This window comes from Neovison vison, chromosome 6 (assembly GCF_020171115.1).
Source record: "Neovison vison isolate M4711 chromosome 6, ASM_NN_V1, whole genome shotgun sequence".
Taxonomy (NCBI): Eukaryota; Metazoa; Chordata; class Mammalia; order Carnivora; family Mustelidae; genus Neogale; species Neogale vison.
The window spans coordinates 120,663,700-120,688,665 of NC_058096.1; the positions used below are offsets into that span (position 1 = coordinate 120,663,700).

Genomic DNA, 24,966 nt, shown 5'->3' on the forward strand with positions numbered 1-24,966 from the left:
AAACATGGCACATCCACACAACAGAATATAGCACAATTCTCAAAACAAATGAGGTAGAGTTATATGTACTGACATGGAAAAAGTCCATGGTTATAAAGCAATAAAAAGCAAGTTGCAGAATAACAGGCATAGCACAATTCTCTTTCTGTTAAATACAATAAGAAAGAAAGCTATGCATTTGTATAAACAGGTATTTTTATATGCAACAGGCATATATATGTCTGTTGAATTTATCTTAACATCAGGGAGGAAGAGAGAGAAAGACCATTCATTTCTTTTTTTTTTAATATTTTATTTATTTATTTGACAGAGACCACATGTAGGTAGAGGCAGAGAGAGAGGAGGAAGCAGATTCCTCGAAGAGCAGAGAGCCCGATGCGGGGCTCGATTCCAGGGCCCTGGGATCATGACCTGAGCCAAAGGCAGAGGCTTTAACCCACTGAGCCACCCAGGCGCCCCAAGACCATTCATTTCTGACCACAGATATTTTACTTTTCTTTTTTTAAAGATTTTATTTATTTATTTGACAGAGAGAGATCACAAGTAGGCAGAGAGGCAGGCAGAGAGAGAGAGAGAGAGAGATGGGGAAGCAGGCTCCCTGCTGAGCAAAGAACCAACATGGAGCTCGATCCCAGGACCCTGGGATCATGACCTGAGCTGAAGGCAGAGGCTTTAACCCACTGAGCCACCCAGGTACCCTCAGATATTGTACTTTTGTTCTCCCTATTTCTTACAACAATAAGTGCCAATGCCTTTACCCCTCCAAACAACCAACAGATCCTCTGTCTTTCAACATTATCCCCATATAAAGGTTTAATTGGCTTATGAATGTCTGATATATTATACATTTATATTAACAGGGAAAAATGGCTGCATTTAGGAAAAAGTCACTGCCCCTCCCACAATTTGTTTTTCACTTTAATCAAATAATCAAAAAACAAATCATGGATCAAGGGAGAGAATTCACATAGGAAGCAAGACCCCAAGGAAATATCTCAAATTAACAAACAGGGTTCTCTCTGGGTGATGGGATTATAGTGGCCTTTCTATCCTTTACACATGATCATATTTTCCAAATACTCTACAGTGAGCCAGCATTACTTTTATAATAGAAAAATAGTTTCAGGATAAAAAGTAAATATTCTATGAAAGTATACCAAAAATCAAATCTATCTAAATGAAACCTTGCTTACCACTTTTTAAGTTAATTATCTTTTAGCTTATAGACAATAAACACATATTAAATGGATCAATGAATAAGTGAAACTCCCTTTCTGATTGATCTCCAATTAGCCATTTTTTCCTATATCACTCCCCACAACTCAACAAGTCCATAAATTCTCCAAAAACAGGGACTCTTTGCTGCCTATCTTTAGGAAGACCCTTAATACCTAGCATGATACCTGGCACATGACAGACAGTCATTCAATATTGATTAATTAATCCATTTGTGTGTTTGAACTTTCTATTTGGGTTTTTCTGAAAGAAGAGTGCATCTTTAGTTTTCCAGTGCCTCTGAAATACATGAATACAGTAAGCAGCCATAAAAGGGGCCCCCTCTAATTAATCCAGAAGCAACAAGAGTTGTGGGCTATATTTCACAGTCAATATTGATTTCATAAGTCTCTTTGTTTAAGGTAGAATTGCCTGTCCACAAAAAAATGATTCATTTCCTTAGTATAGTGTTTCATTATAAAACTCCCAAATGACCTACACACCAATAAATAGCTCTTTTTAAAAAAAATCAAGACAACAAATACTAAACAAGCAAATATTATCCACAAGGCACTGATCTGGGTATTGAGAAGAATACAAATAAGTCCAAAGCAAAGGGTATGTACAGCCTACATGGGGACACCAGATAGGACCATTCTCTACTGTGGGGCTTCCAAAAGGCTAGAGTCATCAATGTTCGATAAGGTCTGGAGAAGAGACTAGTTTCCAAAGAATTCTGGTGCACACCACATCTTGTCCAAGTCACCACCCAAGAACTCAAGAGTCCACTGTTGTCACCTCCACTCCAGAGCCTCCAGGGCCGAGCGAGATGCAGAAGCCTGCACACCCAGCCTACTTGGAACTCAGATCATTCTTTCATGTAATTCTCACTCACTCTCCAGTGACTGGATCGGGCTCATCTCTCTTCTCAGGCTCTCAGCAAATCTCAGTCTGTCAGATAACCTTGGCTTCCATTTTCAGAGAAGATGGGGATCCATTTAATAAGAGCTCTAGCATCTGACCTATAAACCACCTGGTCTTTCCCCACAGCCACAGAGGGAGAACTCTCCCTCCATTCCAGAGACAACCTCTCAACCAAGAATCTTGGGCTTTTCCAATGTTTGAGGAAGCTAGTGCTTACCCTCGTACCTCACCTGCCCACAAACTACCTTTTATTCTCTACCATTGTCTCCTCCCATGACTTTTTCAACATTCAAAGATTTTTCTCTGAAAAAAAAAAAAATCACTGGACCTGATCACCTTTTAATAGTCTTTATTCAAATACAATTTGTATGCATGAAATTGCACACATAAGTTTACAGGTCTCTGAAATTTCACAAACAGATCACACCTGTGATTAAGAAACAGAACACTACCCATACTCACAAAATGTCCCTTCAATGAACAGTTCCTTTTTCTCCTTATGTTTACTGCCAAACTTCTGGAGCAGTGGTCTGTCTTCATTTCCACCACCTCTGTATCTGTTTCAGCCTCAGCAACCCCTGTCTTCAATGAGTCCCACACCCACCAGGTGAGGCTATTGCTCCTTCCTTTCTACTTTTTTTTTCTCAAGATTTTTTATTTGTCAGAAAGAGAGAGAGAGTACAAGCAGGGGGAGCAGCAGGAAGAGGGAGAAGCAGGCTCCCCATTGAGCAGAGAGCCCCGTGCAGGACTCAATCCCAGGATCTTGAGATAATGACCTGAGCCAAAGGCAGATGCTTAACCAACTGAGCCACAGACACATTCCTGCTTTCTACTTTCAACATACAACAAGCAAGCCTCTTCACTGCGCTTACCATGCTACACTGCAATCGTTCATTTATATGACAGTCAGTCCCACAAGACAGTTAGCCTCCTGTGGGAAAGATTATTTCTCACTTGTTTGTGTACTCCCTGGCACTTAGTAGGTGCACGGCTGGTATCTGACACATAAATGAATGAGTACAAAAATGAATGAAGAGATCCACTCACTGAAATCCAATACTCTGCTAAAATTGATCAGTTCTTTGTCTAGTTCTCAACAAAAGTCATAATGATATTTAGCTGTCAAAATTCAGTGGTTGGAATCAAAAAGAATGGCTAGAAAATCATACTGTTCCAATATTTGGTTAAGCATTCTCTTTATATCCAAGTATCTGAGTATGTTGTGTGTCAATGTACTGGGGTACAGTGAAGAGACTTAACATCTTCCACCCAACCTCCAAATTAAAGATGTGACATTGCTCCCAATGGCACTCTGTCCTTCCATGGCCATATACCCAACATGGGAGCCCTGCCAATCTTTTCCCCCAACTGCTTCTGGAGCCATTCCTCCCTCTCCTCACAACCTCCTTTCTAGGACAGTAAGAAGTCAGAGACACAAATCCCCCAGGAGACCCCCAGACTCCTCCTCCCAGCCCCCTTTTGTCACATCCAATTAACCATCTGCCAGTCTCCCGGGCCTCCTCCTAGGCCCACTGTCCAGCTGCCAACTCAATACTGTTTCCCCACCCCCACCACCCCCCATAGATGCCCATTGTCCCTCGCTGCGGGGTAAGAGTGTAAAAGGCCGGGATTTTCGCTACCTTCCCAGTCCCTGCCTACCATGCCCTGGGATAACTATAACTGCAAGCTTAAAAAAATTCTGTCCTTAACTCTGTACTGTTAGGGGAAGGAGGGAGGGAGGGAGGAAAAGGGGGAAGGAGGGAGGGAAGGGGGAAAGGAAAGAAAAGAGGAAGGAAGGTGAGGGGAGAAGGAAGCTATTAAAGCATCACAGTTTCATCATTTGGAAAATAAAAAGATTCATCTAACCATAGTATGATTGAAATAGATTAGATGTATAATATAGTCATATGTATACAATTATATTCTATTATTATAATATAATGCCCTTTCTATTGATATTTATAATATGCACATATCTATCATAATATATACTGTATCTATACACATCAAGCAACTCTGAGAGGTAAGGATGATTTTCACCCATTTTACAGATGAAGAAACTGAAGCTTGGAGAGGCTGTAACTTACACAAGGCCACACCACTGGTAAGTTCCTGATCTAAGACTAAGATTCTGGGACTGAGCCATACCTAAGGAAACTCTCACCTCCTCCTGCTCTCGGGAGTCTAAACCCAGTCCCACATAGGCCACCTTATGGTAATGTCAGTTCCTGGATCCTACCCCTCCTCCCTCTGGTGGGCCACATAAGACCCCTCACTTGAAGACAGCTCTTGGGTTTGCCCTTTTAGGGCAGAGAGTCAGAGGAAGTGCTCTGGGGCCAAGGAATGGCTGTGCTCACTGGCGTCTTTCCTCTTGTTTCCTCCTCGTGAAGAAGAATCTATAAGAGGCTCTCCCATAAGCCCTCCTCTGCTTCCTCTTTCTTCTAGGACTTCTAGAGACATTAAGGAAACTGGAAATTCAAGAGTAGGTCCCATCCCCAACAGACATACTGCTGATGGCCAGGTGTGGACCCCTCCTCAGGAAGCTGCCTGACAGCTTCTTGCGTGGGTCTACCTCCCACTCTCCTCTCCTCACTCACCCTCCACTGTGGAGACTTGCCTCTCTCTGCCTCATACCATGGAGAAGATAATTCTGCAGACCCCACCACAGGCTTAAGCAAATCCCACCTCCGCCTGCAAAAGAAAGCCACCAGCACTTCTAAAACGACTGCTAATTTAGGATCTCCCAGCCACTCCTCAGCTTCTCTGCCTAAGGGCCTCCTAGGGTCATGTCAACCCAGCTCCCATTTCACAGCCCTCAACTTCAGCAACCCTCCCTAAGCACACTCCCAGCAGCCCCTGGACCTCCAACCAGTGGATGCTCTCTCTACCAGGGCTGTTGATCAGGCACATTGCACCCTCAGCCAGTAGCATTTCCAGCCAGCTACTTTACTAAGGTCTGCCTACAACACCCCCTCCTCTGGCCCAAGGTTCAGCCCTCTGCTGATCTTGAGATCCACTCCTCCAGGTCCATCCAGGACCTTCCTCTATCCATTGCTTCTCTTTCCTAAATATTCATTCTCTTCCTCATGCTTGCCTTCTCGCTCTTCCCTACCACTAGGTATTCACATATCTTCCCTACCTAAAAAAAGCCTCCCCTCAACCGCTACCCATCTCCAACTACCTCACTATTTTTAACCTTCCCTTCACAGCCAAACCTTTCCGTAGAGTCATCTATATGCACTCCCACCACTTCCTCCCATCCACTCACTCCCCATTCCCCTTGCAATTTGAATTCCACCTCCCCTACATGATTGAAACTGTTGTTTCAAAGGTTACCAATGAATCCCCCAATTTCCAGAACGAAGACTGTGTGCTCAGTTCCCATCTCCCTCAACCTCTCTGCAGCATTTTTCTCCAAGCACTGTTCTCCCCTGGTTCTCCTCCAGCCCTTCACGTGAGCCTATAGCCCTGGCCTTAGCCCTCTGCCCTTAAGTCTATATATGCTTTTCATTTATTATCTCAGCTATTCTGATAGCTCCAGCCACAACTTCTTACAGATATCTCCCAAATCCATATTTCCAGCTCTGGCCTCCCTCCAAAGCTCCAGATTCCCTTCCTTACCCGCCTACAGAACCAACACCTCCTCTAGCTTATTCACTGACACCTGAAATGCAACATGTCCCAAAGTAAACTCTCAAATTCTCCCTCTCCTCCTGCCTCCCTAGAGCTGCTCGTCCTCTTCCTAACTCCTGATTTTCATTCAGGATACTTCCATCCTCACAGTCACCCAGGCTCTAGACTTTGGAGTAATTCTTGATTACTGCCTCTTTCTTGATGTTCCACATTCAAGTTGCCAAGTCCCATAAACTCTACATCCAAGAGGTCCCTCACATCCACACCCTCCTCTCCATTCCCCCTGTGGCATCTCAAGTTCGGACCCCCCCCACACAACCTACCACAGTGGTCTCCTAACCCAGTGCTGGTCACTAGTTCCTCTCCAATTCCAATCGACTCTATACAGGGCTGCCAGATTTATCTTCCTGATCATGCCTCCATCCCATCCAGAAATTTTTAGTGGCTCCCAAAAGGAAATTGCAGATAAAGACCAAACTCTGTGGCCTGCCATTCAAAGCCTTTTAAGATCTGGGAACCCAGTAAACAATAAATGTAACAATCAATCAACCTAGTCCCCACCTCCTTCTATGTTTTATCTCCCACTGATTCCCCCCCCCCATGTCCTCTGAGTCACATCAACTGGACCATTTACTGGCCCAAAGACACCGTGGGTCTTCATACCTCCTTAGAACACCATTCTAGCCTGAGAACACAATTTCTGCCCTCCGCATCTGAATCCTACCCATCCTCAAGCCTCAGCTCTCTTCCTTGAGAACACAGTTCATCTGCCACTTTTCACTCTCCCACCTGTTTATCCTTTGTATCCATGTTTCCTAGCTAGTGTCCAGTTCCCTTCTAATAATGCCTTGGGCAGAAGGGGAGGAGACAAAGCTAAGTCTCCAACAATTTCTTCTCTACTTCCTCGAATTAATTTCTCTGTCCTCCCCCAGCTGATTCTTTCTGTTCCTTCACTCTTCAGTAGACACCATTTCAAGCAGCTCTATTGATCCAACAGTCCTGTGGCCGTCAATCATTTCCTAGTTATTTTGCTGCCAGTCATTCACACACAAAGGAGTGGCAGGAGGAGTCTGAACTGCATGTAGACAGAGAAGGAGCAGGAAAGGACTGATTCACTGCACCCACCTGAGGCTTGGTGGAAGCAAGAACTCCATTCTTTCTAGGCTCCTCCAGAAGGCATAAGGCTGGGTGCCAGGGTCTGGAGGGCTGGGGCAGGAGGGTTGGCATTTTTATAGTTTTGTGGAAGGGGAAAGAACAGGAGTGTGCTGACTTGTAAGAAGAGTGCCCCATCCAGTCTTCTCAAACTGAGAAGGACTGCTTTCGTCCTGGACTGGAAAGGTCCCAGACAGGACAGATTAAATAAAATCATGCCTGTCAGAAGAGGCATTGATAGTAATAGAATGCTCAATTAAGAAGGTACCATCTACATATATTTGGATAGAACTGTACAACTTATAAAGACCTTTCACATATAGTATCTTCTTTGTGTCTTTCCACAGCCCTATGCAGGAAAGTGGAGAGGGGGCTATTATCCTCCTCTTACACAGATGTTAAAGTCTCTTGCCCAGGTCATTCAGAGAAGCAGAATAGTGCAAAGGGGAGTGTTCACCTCTTGCTCTCTTGCCTGACCTTCTCAGCCTGCTTCACAGGCTTTGCCTTCCTTTCCCACCCCTTATATCCAAGTGCTCCCAGAAGGGGCATATTTATATCCACCTCCCTTCCTGCTCTATATTCTTTCTTACAATGATTTTATATATTCCCATAGTGTAGTACAGGGCCACAGCGGCACCCTATAAATATCTGTCCAAAAAATGATTGAATGAAAGAATAAAAGACAGCAAAAGACCAAACCTTAGCCTTCTGATTCCTGAACTCCATTATGTACCTCTCGGCACTGTGTCCCACCCCATGGCAAAACCCCCACACAAGACCTCTTCCGGAGATCCCCCAGCCTCTGTATAAGCCTGTTTACTTAATAATTTAAAAAGCAGGAACAACAAGGGCAACCAACTAGAATGTCTTGTGCTCCCACTGTGTGTCAGAAATAACTAGATGCTTTTTACATGCTTTCCGTATTTAATCTTCCTGACCTGTGAAATAAGCATTCTTAGTCTGATTTTTGCAAAAGACTGAAAATGAGAGAGATTAAATAATTTACCCAAGATTCTACCCCTGGTTAGTGCCAGGCCTATCTGATCCAAAGCCCATGATCTTCTGGCTATACCAGGGTTTTTCAACCTCAGCACTATTGGCATTTGGGGGCTGGAAAATTCTTTATTGGCCTGTGCATTATAAGATGCTTAGCAGAACACTAGACCTCTACCCACTAGATGCCAAATTGTGACAATCAAAGAACTGTTTCCAGATATTGCCAAATGTTCCCTAGGGAACAAAACTGCCCCCAGTTGAGAACCACCAGACTATACCATACTGCCCACCTCCAGAAGCAGAAAGAAATTTTTCAAGTAAAGTGTCAATTCTTGGACAAGGACCCCGTGGTCATCTGTTCTAGTATTTTACTAAAATTTATAGGCAGGAGATTTTTATCACCTTCTCACCTTTCTCACTTCCTACAGCTTCAGTTTATTCCAACACCTCCTCCATTACGGAGCATCAAGAATGTATCAAAAAGAGACATTTTCTCTTGCTGCAACAGAAACTGCTCCCCTTCAGTACCTGGCATTGCACAGATGGAGCAGTGATATTCACTCCAAGAATTGCCCACAATAGGTATTATTCCAAAATAACATCATCTTGATTATCTGGACATGATGATGTCCCGTTCCTCTGTCCAGGTGGGATGAGGTTCTCATCTGAGAGACAAGTCTGAAGAATCATATAGTGAATACCAATATACCACTGCCTAGATTTGATAAGTGCTTACATTTTACCATGTTTGTTTTACCTATGTTAGGAGGAGGTGATTTGTTTTTGTTTCTGTTTCTGATGAATCACAAGCTTTTTAAAAGATCTTTTTCCTTACCTGCAAAGAACAAGTAACTTCAGTTGGAGAGACAAGCCTTATGTGTATGAGAGAATTACAATACAACACAATACCACTGATGAAGTGAGAAAATGAGTATAAACAAATGAGTGTCTTAGGAATTCAGAGGATACAGTTGGTCCTGTGATCTGTAAAGGCTCCCAGAGGAAGTGGGGATGGGCTCAAGTCTTTGAAGAATGAGGATTTGGAGAGTGGGGGTACAGGGGTAGATGATACCCTCGGGAAATGAGAAGAGCAGCCTGGTTGGAGGTGAGCGATGAAGTAAGAACTTGACACTAGGAAAACACTGTAGGTTCATAAACCGGGCAGCAATGTGATAAAATTAGTGCCATCTGCCTGCAGGTGCCAATCTGGAGTGGGGGTGAGAAAGCACATTCCATGGGACAAGAAAGGAGGCCATGGGCAACATAACAGGTCCTGGACTAGAGCAGAGGCTATAAATGAACAAGGGATGATGATGAAAGATAATTCAATAGGATTAGAGGGAAGAAATTCCTCACAGACAATACCAAGGTTTCAATTATCATGACTGGAAGAGGGGAGATGAGATGCCGCTCATAGAATTAAGGAACACAAGAGAAGGAGCTAGTGTGGGAGTTGGAAAAACATACAGAATTGAGTCTAGGGCTGGCTGAAGTCACGTGGCAGCAAAGACTCCATATAAAACTGTGTGGATTCATAGGACCAAAGCCCAACAGAAAGGTAGAGGTAGAAGATATTTCCATATCAATCTCTTTTCACTTATACTCTCAACACTTTTTTTTTTCCTTTAAGTCTCAAAAAAGGAGTTTTCTCCTTTGCTCACCAAAACTAAGCTCTTGTCTCACCTCTCCAGGCATCTAACACAACAATTAATCTTGCACCTTCAGTGTTTCTTGTCTATAAGCTTTCTCCCTTCCACCTACAAACCTCTTCTGACTCCCTGGCAAAAACAAACAAACAAACAAACAAAAAAAAAAACACCTCCTTTTCTTGATACTAACATTTCTTCTGACTGGCACCCAACTTCTTTTTCCTTTCACTAGTAAACCATGCAAGTAATGGGTTCCTACCTACCACCCCACACCCTTACTCTATCTATTCTAATACTGGGCTCCCAAGAGGTCACAGTAGCTTCGTGTTCATCACCTCCAGTGACACTTATCTAGCACTCTTCTTGCTTAACCTGTCTGCAGCTTGTCTTCACATGAGAACCCACACAGACTCCCTAGGGTCTCCAGCATCAGTCTCCTTTGTTGCCATGTTACGAATAAGGGTTTTCCCCCAAAATTCTAACTTTAGTCCTTCCCTCCTTCCCCCCACTCCTTCCATCCAACAGCCAAAGCTTCAGGTGCATCCAGCCTTGACCCAGACGGCTTCCAAGTCCACACCACCAGCCCGAATCTCCTGTCTATGCTGCTGTCTTGAGTCCCATTTTTTTCCCACAAAAAATCTCCAACTGGCTGTCCATCAGTCATCCCTAGTTATCACTTCCAAAGCCAACATCATTATCTCCCCTGCAAACTGGTTCTTGTCCTCAGTCAGACATGTCAGTCAGCACACTGTTAGTCCTCCACACTCTCAACCCAGCTACTCCATTTCTTCCTGGGCTTACTTTTCTTCTCCCCCTGATAGCTAGTTTGTCAACAAATCTCCACATTTCTGCCTTTAAAAATGTCTCTCAGAGCTGTCCCTGACTCCCCATCCTTTTTGCCACCAACCCAGACCAAGCTCCCTCCCACTCAGCTCTGAATCAGCATCCTATGTCTTTAGATTCTCTCTCTCTTTTCTCCACTTCATCAATCACATTACCCCCAGGTTAACCTTTCCAAATACCACTTTGTTCAGGATGTAGCTTGCTCAAGAATCTACTGACTCTGAATCAAACCCAAATCCTCTTTTGAGCTTCCCAGACTGGTCCTGCCCCACTTATCTATCCTTATGCCCCATAACTCCCTAACTTACCCCTTCTATTTGGTGTCCAGGAACCTCAATGCCAATGCCCCAAACTCCTCTCTACTTTTTCCCGTGTTGTTCCTCCCACTCTCCAGCCCCTTCGAGGACTACCTTTGATTCTAACTCATCTATAGTTCTGTCAACTTTTTATCTTATAGAACCGTAATGTTTACCAATTACTTAATCTCCAAATAAGCAATAATTGTCAAACTCTTCTTTAAAGTTCTTTGAGGTCAAAGACCACTCTGAATATTTCGTTTGTATTCCACAGCACCCTGGACAGCAGAAGGCTCCTAGTAGGAGTTGAAAAGTCCTTGTTGGTTTTCTATTCTGACTGGTTTCTATTCCCAGTTCCCATATTTCACCTCCTCTACATCATAAAAATGATCAATAAAACTATTGTGATGGAACCCACCAATCTATAAGAATAGCGGGTACCTGTGTGCGTGTATAAGAATAGTAGGGTACCTGTGTACACGTGTGTGTGCGTGTGTGCACATGCAGGGACTTGAGATTTAGGGAATCTAGCTTACTCAGTTGGTCAAAAGAACTGAAATACCAAAATAATCAGAAGAGGACAAGTAAGGGATCAAAATGATAGAATTACTCTTAACATGTCTTATTAGAAGCAGAGTATGCCAGGGTTTTGGCAAAGCAATTGTCAGTCTCGTCATTATGCATGTAAAATTTTCCACCAGGAAGTAGGGGGTAACTTTAGTGCTAGGGACTTTGAAAATGTGTTTGAAGTTTTCTCGGTGGTTCAACTGAATAAATGTATAATCTGTCTGGCCTACCAGGTGCAGCGCTCTGTTCCATAAAGATGGAGAATCAGAAGGGAGAAGGTTACAAAATATGGCCTTATTCCAGGCTTAAGAATCCTTAGTAAGAGCCCAGGATAGAAATTAGAAGAGGTAAGATCAGGAAGCAGAGCACCGAGAACCCCGTTGGGGGATGGGAGAGAGACAGTCCTAGACCCAGCCCCTGGCAGTAAACAACCCCACTTGCAACTTGTTAAAGGTCACCATACATTTCCAGCCTTATTCATTGAGAATTTAACCTTTCTCTGATTCTAAGTGCACATCAGACCTCCAGGCCACCCCAACCAAACAAAAAACAAAACAAAACAAAAAAGGCCACCCAAGGAGGAAAGAGAATATCCTCAACAAGAGACAGACCCCAATCTGATATTTATTCTGTGATGTGAGCCAGGGCTAGACAATATAAGTCACACACTATGTTTTGTAAGGCCCTGGGAAAAGTAACACATTGGACCATTATAGGCCATTAACACCATTAACACTGTGTGAAATTACCAAACCTCCAGAAACAGAACTCAGCTCCAAGGGCCTGGAACAGAGAATGGACAGGAACTAGTATTTATATTGGGAGAAAAGGGGAAGGAGGAGTGGTTGCCAAAAGATGAAAGCGGGGTCCAGAAATGGAAGGTGGGAAGGCTCACATTCCAAGAGTTATTTTTCCTCTAGAGCTAAGAAAAGACAGATTTGGCCAGAAATGGGAGGCAAGGGTGGTAGGGGGTGGGGGAGGATGTCAGGGGAGACCTCCTGGCAAGTGTTTCCAGCTATCACTTAGGCCAGGGAACCTTTCCCTTAGATGCCAGGTTATAAACTTAGGTCAAGAGCCTCCTTAGAAACCATGTTTGGGTCCTGGGCAGTGTGAGTGAGTGTGTGAGTGCAAGAGACAGAGACTGATGGGGGGTGGGGGTTAAGAATGCATATATAGAATGCAGGTCTGGGGGAAAAGAAGGAGGGAGAGAAGTGAGGCTGAGCCCTGGGAAGCCGGAGAGGATAACAGGGGTTTCCTCTGCTTTTTCCAGGTCCTGGCATCAATCAGCTCCTGTCCTCCAGTTCTTTCCTCTTCAGACCAACCAGAAAATGAACATATGGGCCAATCAAGTCTTGACTTCCAAAGCCACCAGTCTCCCCAGCAAAGCACCCCACCCTCTTCCCTAGAGATGACCTCTAGGGCAAGGCAACGAGATTAGGAAACAGATGGATGTGCAGAGAGCCTTCAGCGCTAACCTGATCCTTGACCCCAACAGTTCATGTCCTCTAATCCAACTTTTGGAAAGACAGGGCAGATGTGCAGCCTCCCCATAACTTATCGGACTCCTTCGGACAAAGATTCCAGACAAAATGGTTCCAGACATGGGAGATGAGGAACTGCTGGAAGCCACAGGTAAATGGGAGATGGGGAATCCCTGACCGGCAGAGAAACAGGGCCACAGGTGGTGGGAGACGAGGGGGTCTGTTCTGGGGAAGGGGCTATGAAGCCAGGGGACAAGAAGAGCTACAGACCTGGAGGAATGGGAGGGGGCAGGGACCGCGAACAGCTGTAAAGACAAATCTGGGGGCTCTATATACCACAGGCAAGCAAAGATTCAGTGGGTGTGTATGAGGAGGACGCTAACTCACACTTCCAGGAATGAGTGGTTCTTACGAAAAGCTCATCCTTTCCCAGAACTGGAAAAGAGCAGGACACGGAGGAGGTCCTAGGCGCCCACTGCACTCCCAGCCCCGTCTGCCTCTCAAGTGGGAGACGCCGGCTCCCCACACGCACCAGGCATGACCGTCCTTGGTCCGCCGGCTGCTGACTGTCAGCAGCGTGCGCGACTCCCTGTCCCCCGCTGCCCCACTCTACGCGTCAGGGCGCCGGACCCCTGGCCGGAGAAGGGGTGCCCACCCGGGGCGGCCGGAGGCTGGCTGACAGGCGCTGGGGGAGGGGGGAGCCGAGGGAGGGGCCGGGGACGCCGGTAGCCTAGCCGCGCGCTGCAAAGTGATCCAACATCGCCCCATCCCCGCGCTCCGGGAGCAGGCGGCTGAGGGGACCGCCTCCCGCTTCCCCAACCCCGACTCCCGCAAGTGGGGTGAACGCCGAGTGGTGCCTGGCTCCCAGCCCCCACCCCTCCCCAAAACGCAAGCAGCATTGCCATAACAACAAGAACCTCGGCAACTCCAGCCCGACGACGAGGACTGACCCCCGACACGCACACCCCAGCAACAGCCCTCCTTCCCCAAACTTGTCCGACGCGCCGCGTCCCGGGCAGCAGCCCTCCCCCGGGCCGCCCGCGCCCTGCCCAGCTTACCTGTCCGGAAAAAGGCGTCCACGTCCGAGTCGGCTGCTCCTCCTTCCTCCGCTGCCCCCTCCGGGGGGTTCATGACTGGGGGAGGCGTCCGCGGGCAGCCGGGGCCGGCCGAGCCCGGGGCCGAGGGCTGCAGGGCGCCCGCTGGGCGGAGGGCGCGGGGCGCAGCGGCCGCGGCCGCAGACCCAGCGGACTCGCGGCTTCGAGGGCGGGCGGCTCGGGCGGCTCAGGCGGCTGGGGCGGCAGGACTGGGGCAGAAGACGCCCAGCCTCCCTCAGACCGAGGCGCGCGGCGGGCTGGGGGCGCCTGCCGCTGGCTTCCCCATGGTCCCCCTTCCCCGCGGGCGCTGGCCGCCTGCTGTCTGGCCGGGGCCGGGCCGGGGCCGGGGTCCGGGCTGCCTGGGCGCCCGCTCTCCCTCAGCAGCGGCAGCTGGCTCTCCTCCTCGCCCGTCTGCCTGTCTCTATTGTTCAGCCCTGCTCCGCTCTCCTCTTTATTTTTCCTCCTCCCTCCCACCCTCCCTGTCTCTCTACCTCCTCCCTCCCTCGCTCTCTCGCTCGCTCGCTGCCTCCCTCCCTCGCTCGCTCTCTGGCTCCCCCTCTGGCTCCCGCCGCCGCCTCTCCGGCTCCTCCCCCGGCTCCCGCTCCCTAGTCCCGGCCAACAATGACCCGGGCAGCGCGGAGCCGAACTGAAGCCCCGGCCCTGGCCGGCCGCTCGGCGCGGGCCACCCGCGGCGCGGACGCCTCCCTCCCCAGCGGCCGCGCGCCGGCCTCTCCCGGAGCCGAGCCTGAGCCGCGAGCTATTGTTCGGGGCTGCGCTAGGCCGGCTTCCTGAGCCCAGCAGGAAAAGCCCCGGCGGAGGAGGTGGCGGAGGAGGGGGCGGGGCCGCCGGGCGAGTGCGGGGCCGCCGGGCTCGCCCAGGGGCTCCGCCGCCGCGGCCCCGCGCCCTGGTCTCTCCGCTCGCGCGCTCGTGCTTCCGTCCCCGCTGCCGCCCTCCGCCCCACCCCGCACCCAGGTGTGTGAAGAAAACCCCGCGCTGCCCGCCCGCCTCCTCTTCAGACGGGTCCCGGAGCTGCACTGACCTGTCTCTAGAGGCTGGACTTTTCCCCCTCCTTCCTGACGAAGCTCTCGCCTGTCTCCCTCCCTTCCTGAGCCTCTCGCATTTTCCTCACCATCTCGCCTTAGTTCCTCTCTTTTAGAGCCTTTCGTTTCCTTTTCCCCCTCTTCAGCGCCCCTTTAAACATCTCTGCCTGTCTCTGTGACTCTTTGTCCCGCTCATTCCTCTTGCGATGTCTCCCTGCCCATCTCTCCCTCCCCCGTCACTCTCTTCTGTCTCTCATTTGTCTCTGCCCTGCCTCAGCACTTGGCCCGTATCTCGGAGCTCCTCTTGGACAGCTGTCAAAACTCCCTAATCCCCGGGGGCCTTCTCTGTTTTGTTCCTCTCCCTTGTGTGAACGTAGAGATCCAGTTGGCCAGGAGAAAGGAGGTGTTACAGCAAGCTGAATTTCAATTAAAGTGGGGAAGAGGGGCTAGGGAGGAATGGGGATGACAGCAAAAAAGAAAGCAGATGCTGTATGGGGTAATTAATGCAGTGATTGTATTGTGCCAATTGGTTTTTAAGCAATAATTAAACAATAATTAGCCAGTATTCTGTTTATAGTTCTAGTGACTGCAGAGCCTACAGACCTAAGTACTTACTGTGGTGTGTTGGGAGGTGTTGCTGCTGTTTCATCCAGGCAGATGGAGAGGCTGTGGCCTGACCTAATGTGTTAAAACACACATAATAGGAAAGCCAGGTCCTGGTCTAAAGTTGATGGCCTGCTACCCACCAGCCAGAATCTCCTGGATCTATTTATCTCTAACAACCTACTAGGTTCTACCTCTCTCTGAATCAAGGCTCCTGGGACCTTTCCAGATCTACTGAGAGGTTACCTCTAATAGCAAACAGAATGAATTAATGACATTTTTAGTGAACGCTTTCTAGCTCCCTGTACTCATCTGAATGTCACACTTTTTTTTTTTTAACCCACTAAAAATATAAATACAGTTGCCTGTCTTCAGTCCTGGATACATCTAACAGGTTTCATTTCTTAAAAATTATGAATAGTGACTTTGAGATCCACTGCCATGAGACCTAATTCATCTGACCCTGGTATCTTGAAATGCCTGAAAGCATCCAGATAACCCCTTGTTTGCCATCTTCTTTGACAATGAAAGTATTTCTTGTTTGTCTTTTCTAAATTTTGCCTCCCCTTAACCCCTTGCCTAAGCCCTGGCTATCCTCCCACAACCACACATGATGACGGAACTGTTATCAACAGCCACCGTTGTGCATATTGAGAACCAAAAGCCTGGCAAGAGTATTAGCTGATCCCAAATTCAGAAGAAACGTTACATGTTTAGAGGAAGGTTCGTATCAAAGTCTCAGTAAATGTGGACTAGAATGGGGGGCAACCTTATATGATACCAATTTTTGAGAGGAAATTTGGCAATTTTTATTAAATATTTTAAGTGTTCATAGCTATATTATTATTAGACAAAGAAGATTTCAGAGCAAAGAGTATTACCAGAGATCAAGAGGGACATTTCTAATTCATCAGATGGACGTAACAATTCAAAGAGCTTTTGCATTTAATAAGGGAGTTTCAAAATATATGAAGCAAAACTGATAGGACTATAAGGAGCAGTAGACAAATTCATAATTCTAGTCAGATATTTTAATATCTTTCTCAATAATTGATAGAATAAGGAGACAGATCATCAGTAAGAATATGAACAGTGCAATCAACCAATTTCACCTAACTGACATTTATAGAATAGACTCCACTCAACATCATATACACATTTTTTTCAAGTACACAGGTAACATATAACAAGATAAACCATACATTAAGCCATAAAACAAATCTCAAATGTAGAAGAATTAACACAATGCAAAGTGGTATTGTGCAAATTATACCTCAATTTTTGTTTTTTTTTAAATCATACAAAGTATGTATAATAGTATTAAACTAGGAATCAAAGCATAATAGTATTAAACAAGGAATCAAAGACAGATATATGGGAAATACCCCAAAAATTGGAAACCAAATAACATACTTCTAAATAACCCATGTTCAACTAAAAACTTAAAAGGAATATTAGAAAGCATTTTAAAGTGAATAAAAATGAACACACCATATAAGAACCTGTGGGAAACAGCTAAAGCAGTATTTAGAGGGAAATTTAGAGTACTAAAATATCTACTTTGAAAAAGAAAGATCTCAAACTAGTGATCTCCTGCTCTACCTTAAGAGCAAATGAAACCTGTAAGAACAGAATTTTAAAAGAGCAGAAACAATGAAATAGATAAGTGAAAATAAAGAGAGAAGAATCAATGAAACCAAAAGTGAGCTCTTTGAAAAGATCAATAAAATTGATAAACCTCTAGTCAGACTGAAATAAGGAAATAAGAGTGAAGAATCAAAATACTATTAGCAGGAATGAAAGAGGTGAAATCACTAGAGATAATGGGGATGTTAAAAGAATAAAAGGGACTATTATGAACAGTTTATGCCAATAAACTAACAATTTACATAAAATGGACACATTCCTTGACAGACACAAACTACTAAAGCTTACTCAAGAAGAAACAGATAACTTAAGTAGCCATATATCTATTAAAGAAATTAAATTTGTAGCTTAAAAGTTTCCCATAAAGAAAATTCAAGATCCATGTGGCTTCACTGGTGAATTCTATGAAACATTTAACAAAAAAATAATACCAATCCTACACCCACTTTTCCAGAAAAGTGAAGAAGAGGAAATATTTCCCAACTATTTCTGTGAGGCCAACATTAATCTTATGCCAAAACTAAATAAAGTCCAATTAAAAGAAGAAAAGAAAAAAAACTGTAGACCACAATCTTTCATGAATTAAATGCAAAATTCATAACAAAACTTTAGCAAATTAAATCCAACAATATATAAAAAAAGATAATACAAGGGTACCAGGGTGGCTCAGTTGGTTAAGCATCATGTCAGGCTCCACATTGGGCATGGGGCCTGCTTAATATTCTTAATATTCTCTCTCCCTTTCCCTCTGCACCTCTGCACCCTCCCTCCCCCACTCTAAAAAAAAAAATTAGAAAAATAATGCAGCATAACCAAGTAGGTTTTTCTCAAGGATGTAAAGTTGGTTTGACATTTTAAAATTTACCAATGTAATTGGTAAACCATATGTCATAGGTTTTGTGTCCCCCCCAAAAGATAAATTGAAATCCTAATCCCCAGTACCAGTGAATATGACCTATCGGAAATAAGATCTTTTCAGATGTAATCAATTATGGATGAGACCATTACAGTAGGTCCTAATCCAATATGACTGGGGTCAGTCTTCATAAGAGAAAAACTTGTGAAGATAGAGACACACAGGGAAAACACCATGTGACAACAGAGGCAGAGGTTGGAATGATGCATTGCATGCTGAGGAATTCCAAGAACTGATGGTCACCCCCAGAAGCTAGGAAGAAGCAAGGAAGGGTTCTATGCAATTTCAGAGAGAGGATGGTCCTGCTGACGTCTGGATTTTGGACCTCTAGCCTCCAGAAATGTGACAAAATAAATTTCTGTTCTTTTAAGCCATGCAGTTTGTGGTACTCTGTTAGAGCAGCTCCAGAAAATTAATATACCATATTACAAAAGAAAAAACATATGGTCATCTTAATAGATACAAGAAAAGCATTGAACAAAATACAGTATTCATTTCTGATCAAAGCTCTTAGTAAACTAGGAAAAGAAGGAACTTCCCCAACTTCATAAAGGGCATCTACCAAAAAAAAAAAAAAAAAACAACCCGCTATAGCTTGTACCGTGCTTGATGATGAAAAATTGTTTTTCCTTTAAGATCAGGACAAAGCGAGGATGGTCAGAGTGGTCTGACTCCTATTCAACATTGTATTGGATATTCTAACAAATACAATAAGATAAGAAAAGGAAATTAAAGACCCCCAAATTAGAGAGTAAAATGTATAACTATCTTTATTCATAGATAATATGATTGTCTATTTAGAAAATTCCATGAAACCTATCAATATACCTCTAGAAATAATAATGTCTTTAACAAGACTTTGGGATATAAGACCAATTAAAAAAATAAATTCTATTTCTCTACACTGGCATTGGAAGTTTAGAAATTGAAATTTTAAAATCACTATTTACATTAGCTTGGAGAAATATTAAATATGAAGGCTAAGTCTGACTGAAGATATGCAAGACCCAAACATTATAAACTATAATATACTGCTGAAAGGAATTAAACAAGATTTAAATAAATACAGCCTCATGAGTCTGAAGTCTCAAAATGCTTAAGACATCAATTTTCCCAAAATTGATCTGTAGATTCATTGCCATCCCAAGTAAGATCCCTGAAGGGGTTTGTGAGGGTGGTTTTGTTTTTGTTTTTGTTTTTGTTTTTGTTTTGTTTTTTTACTTTATTTTGTTTTTGGTAGATATTGACAAGCTGATCCAATGCAAAGAAACTAGAAAAGCCAGAACAGCAGAGAAGAAAGTTAGAGAACTTACACTACCCAAATTCTACACTCACTATAAAATTGCAGTAACCAAGACAATGTGATTTTGGCATAAAGACAGAAAAATAGATGAATGAAATAGAATGGAGTCCAGAAACAAACCCACACACTTATGTTCAACTGATTTTCAACAATGATCAAAGGGAATTGGTGTTAGAAGGATAGTCGTTACAATGGTGTCTGAACAACTGAAAAGCAGTATTAGTTTCTGTAACCCTGTAACAAATTATCACAAACGCAGTGACTTAAAACAATCCAGATGTAACTACCTTACAGTTGTGGAGGTCAGAGTTCTGAAACACATCTCACTGGGCTAAAATCGATGTATTAACAGGGATTTCCATTCTTTCTAGAGGTTCTAGGGGAGAATCTTGCTTCCTTGCTTTTCCCATCTTCTAGAAGCCTTCTTTAGCTTGTGTCTCCCTCCTTCTATCTTCAAAACCAGCAATACAGGCCAAGTCTGTCCTACACGGCCATCTCTCTGGTTCTCTTTCTGTTCCCCCTCCCACTTTCAAGGATCCCTGTGATTACACTGGGACCACCCAAATACATCTAGAATAATCTCCCTAGTCTAAGGTCGTCTGGTTATCCATCTTAATTCCATCTAAAACCTTAATTCCTGCTTGCCATGTAACACAACATATCTACAGGTTCTGGGGGCCAGAACATAGACATCTTTGGGGAAAGGTATTATTCTGCCTACACAATACCTGTATGCAAAAAGAAAATGAACTTAGATCAGTATCTCATACAATGTACAAAAAATTAACTCAAAATGGATTTCTCCTTTGCTGATCTATGGATGGCAAATAAACCCTTGAGAAAACACTCAACATCACTTGTCTTTAGGGAAATGCAAATTAAAACCACAATGAGATGTCACAATCTATTAAAATGTCTAAAATTTGGGGCTCCTGGGTGGCTCAGTGGGTTAAGCCTCTGCCTTCAGCTCAGGTCATGACCTCAGGGTCCTGAGATGGAGCCCCCGCATCAGGCTCTCTGCTCAGCGGGGAGCCTGCTTTTCCTCTCTCTGCCTGCCTCTCTGCCTACTTGTGATCTCTCTCTCTGTCAAGTAAATAAATAAAATCTTTAAAAAAATAAAATAAAATGTGTACAATTAAAAAGACTTTCTCATCTCAAATGTTGGTGAAAACGTGAAACAACTGGAACTGTCTTGCACTTCTGGTGGGAATGTAAAATGGTGAAAACAATTCAGAAAAGAGTTTGACAGTTTGACAGAAATAGTTTGACAGAAAATAATTTGACATGCACCTGCCATATAACTCATTCTCGATATTTACCCAAGAGAAATAAAAGCATATATCCATGCAAAGACCAGCACACAAGTGTTCATAACAGCTTTATTTATAATAGCCCAAAACTGGAAGCCATCCAAACATCCATCAACAGGTGAGAGAATAAACAAATTACCATATATACACATAATGGACTACTACTGGATAATAAAAAGGAATGAATTATTCCTACATCAACAATACATGGGTGAGACTCAAACTAATTATGCTGAGTGAAAGAAGTTAGACCAAAAATAGTAAATACTAAATTATTCCATTTATATAAAGTTCTAGGCAATGCAGCAAAGTGACCTATGCTTGCAGAACACAGATCTCTGGTTGTCTAGAGATGACCAGAGGGGCATACTTGGAGAGGAGGACCAGGAGGGTGGGATGACAAAGGGGAACAATGAAACTTTTGGAGGTGACAGCTATGTTCTTCATTGTGGAGATGATTGCATAAGTGTATGGTTATGTCAAAACTGATCAAATTGTGTACTTTAAATACATTCAGGTCGGGGGCTCCTGCATGGCTCAGTCAGTTCAGCGTCTGCCTTCAGCTCAGGTCATGATCCCAGAACACTGGGATTGGGCTCCTTGCTCAGCGGAGAGCTTGCTTCTCCCTCTCCCTCTGTCTGGTGTTCCCCCCGCTTGTGCTCTCTCTGTCAAATAAATAAATAAAATATTTAAATGAATAAATAAATGTAATTTATCAAATGTCTAACATTTAGCAATAAAGCTATTTTAAAAAATACTAATTTTTAAAAAGAATGTAGTAAAACTCTACGTGCTTACAAGGAAATAGCAAGTTATCTTGTGAGAATTAAATGGGGTTTTCATGGTTTCAAAATATAGACGTTATATTTAAACATTTAAAATTTCATAACTTGATTCTTTACAATGAAAGAGACTCATCACCTGGGGAGTCTTTCTTACATGGAGCACAAGAACATCACAGTAGAGGAAGGAGATATATCCATGTACAAGCATTAAAAAAAAAAATCAATCTTGACAGACACTCCCTTCTCTCCATTTAAAGAGGAAGGGAAGAATGGGACAAGGTGGAAGAAATGTTTAGGAAGGAAGATGTACCCAAAAGACTGGCAGGAGGAGTCTGAGTCCATACCAACAGTTTAGGAGCAGGAGGTAAGCTTGTCAAGGAGGAGGGAAGGAGAAGAGTGTGGAAGTCAATGAGAAGGACGGAGCTGTAGCATGTGTTGAAGGCTTGTATCTGGATTGGAGAAGATGTGGGCAGGAAAGAGGGAGTGGTGGGAAACAGGAGTTCAAGACACTTTTGGGCACAAGGCCACTGGAGGAATGCTGGCACAACTAATAGGAGAAAAAGAATCTGGGTGAGAAATCACACTGGGGAAAAAGAGGAAAACAATTAAATAAGATATTATTTAGTCTAACCCCTCAGTTCACTGATGAGAAAAACTGCTAACTGGAGAGTAAAGTGACTTGCCCAATGTCACTTGGCAGACCCCAGAACTCATGACTCCCAGGCTGGTTTTCCAGGCTGCTTCCCAGTAATGCGTGTCCTCCTACCTGAGGAGTCTGAGGGGTAAGGGGCATCCAGGTTTTCATGTCCTACCAGCAACTAGAACAGTCAGTGCAGCCCCTGGGATGGCTTGGGAGCTGGAAATATTGATTAAGGAGCCAGGAGTTGGCTGAAGCAGCAACAGCAAATGAGATAAAAGGTTTTCTATCCATTTCCATTAACTTTCCCTCTTTAGCTATATTATCCACTTGTATGTCCTGCTTTCTACTCAAATTAAATTTGCCTTGGAAACAGCTCCTTTTCCCGACTTTTCTGACTTCGTTATCCCAGTGTCACAGACTCAAACCCTGGGAGATTGCTTGGTCCCTCTCTCTGCCTCCTCTACGTCTTGCATCCATGCTGTCAGTAGGCCAAAGTTTTCCTTTGAAATGGCATCCATTGCCCCTTTTCCCTCCGACGTCATCCTAGCCCAGTCCTTGGCTCTGTAATCTTGAATTTCTACAATAGCTTGCCAACTGGCTTCCCCAGGCAAGGTGTGGAAGTAAAGCCAATACCCGAAAGAAACTGAGACAAAGTCACAGGAGCACATTGGCCATGGGGACAGGAGACAAGACTGGTTTGGGAGGCAGATGGGTGCAAAATGTCAGATGCCACAGAGAAGTGAGGGGCAGCAAGGATAGGGAAATGGAGACAGGATTTGGTGAGTGCAGGCTACAGGCAGCCTGGAGAGAGAAAGTGGAGGGCAGAACCTGGCTGCAGATGGGGTGGGCAGTGTGTGGTGAAGGGATTGGAAGCAGCAGAGCTAAATCATCTTTCTATGAAGTTTGGGCAGTAAAGAAAAACAGACAGACAGCATAGTTCACCAGGATGATCAAGTTTCCAAATGTTCATTTCATTTCAGTTTTCAGAATGAAGCTAGCTATGCAGACTTGAAAGACAGCTGAGAGAGAAAGAGGGAAAGAGAAAATTCTGAAGCTGGAGAATGATCAGAGTCCCTCCAAAACTGGAAGGGCGGGTGACCTTCCCTGTTGTAGTGATCAGCCAGCATCCTGAGGGTTGGCCTGCGTAGAGGAAGCCGGTGGAAGATATTTGGGCTTCAAATCTTGATTCCCAGCCCTCAGCCCATGTGGCACAGGAAATTTCTAACACAAAGCTGCTTCCTTTGTCACACTATTTTCTGTTTGGAGTAAGCATAGGAAATAATCTGTTCTTTTCTTTTAACAATTCCAAGGGAATGCCAAAACATCCCCTGGTCTTGGCCTTGTTCAATGTACAGTTGTGACAGAACCAAAGTTCTTCCTGACCTCTACTCTTAATCTTTCCTGCTGCAACTGAAGTGAATTCCCTCTCATCCTGTCTTCGAGGGGAAGCCCGCGGTGGCCAAAAAACCTGACTGGATAAGAAAATCTGCAGCATATTCAATATATCCAGTATATTTTCCACATATTGAATATGTGGAAAATATAATTTTAGCAGCAGGTAAAGTAATATGGATTTCTTCCAGATCCTAAGGAAGTTGTCCCCATAGAATGCATACCCACATTCCCCGCCAGCCTTGCCTACACTGAAAAGGTGGGGTACTCCAAAAGATTAAGGAACATGCAAATGCACCTGGATTTCCACTGATATTGTAAGAGAAGGACCTCTTTAGTCATCTCAAAGATTCAGATCTGAGGAAGCTGGAAAGAATTCTGCAGCTAATAAACTGAAGCGTATCTTTAAGCTACCTAAGAAAAGTTACAAGCACTTTTAATCACCAGATACATAATCCAGTCAGCCCTTGGAGCCTCTCTGTGTCACTAAGTAGACTCAGTGAAGAGTTAAGTTTCCTCTTTGATGCCATCTTCAGAGTCTAGGAGGATCTGCCAAGCGTACCTTGGGGACACATCTTGTAGCGAGAGACAAGAAAGAAATCAAGACGTCGAAAAGAAAGAGAAACAGATGAGGGTAAAAAAGGAATAAAAATAAAAGTGGGAGAGAGATGTCGATAAGAAGAAAACAAGATAGGAGAGCGAGAGCTGTTGAGAAAGATGCGGAGCAAGGGAGAGAATTTCTTCCTGCTGTTCAGTTAGAACAGAATCTCATAAATAAAGTTTAATTCAAACACAGCCATGCCCATTCATTTAATTAGTGTCTGTGGCTGCTTTTGTGCTGTAACAGCAGAGCTGAGGAGTTGTGACAGAGACCATAGGGTCTGCCAAGTTGGAAGCATTTACTATCTGGTCCTTTAAGAAAGAAGTTTCGATGACTCCTAACTTAAAATGATAAATAATGTCATGATTTCCTCTAATACTAGTGAACTCTTCATGGTTCTTCAACTGTTCTTAATGCTAAAAGTTACCTTCAAAAACTATTATGCTGAAAAAAACGAAGGCTGGAGCCAAGCAATGGGAAAATTATCTAGAGCTGTAGCTTAGAGAGTGACCAAAGCAAATCTCACCAAGATACAAAAGAAATGTCAAAGCTGAAGAACAAATCTGACTCTCAAAAAACTGTTAGAGATGGGAAATATGTGTGTGGAAAATATAATTTTAGCTTTTCTAAATACTAATCATAAATCTATATACAGAAATACATGTGTGTTACATTTCTGATACACATTTTTTTCTGACTAGCAGCAGTACACAATTTCCAACTGTTCCATGGTGGAAAGTTTGTTTAGTATGGTATCCAAGAGAATTAAAGGAGTTGATCAATAGAATATGTGAATAATAATGATCTAAAACTGAAATATGGATAACAGGTAAATTTAAGGAAAGAAAATAGTCTAAGAGTTTCCATTACTATGACATG

General features: G+C 44.1%; 1 protein-coding gene across 16 annotated transcripts in view; it reads right to left on the reverse strand.

Annotated features, from left to right (window-relative positions):
* KALRN (kalirin RhoGEF kinase) overlaps nt 1-13,932 on the reverse strand; it is a 661,720-nt gene extending 647,788 nt beyond the window's left edge. For 7 of the 16 annotated variants that reach the window (XM_044252164.1, XM_044252161.1, XM_044252158.1 and 4 more), the window contains exon 1: nt 13,815-13,931. In XM_044252164.1, coding sequence (XP_044108099.1) covers nt 13,815-13,887 — 73 coding nt within the window. In that variant the 5' untranslated portion in view covers nt 13,888-13,931. Of the gene's footprint in view, nt 1-13,814 lie in introns of all 16 variants that reach the window. The other 9 variants (XM_044252170.1, XM_044252168.1, XM_044252167.1 and 6 more) reach the window with 4 other exon arrangements.
* Between the last annotated feature and the right edge of the window lie 11,034 nt (nt 13,933-24,966).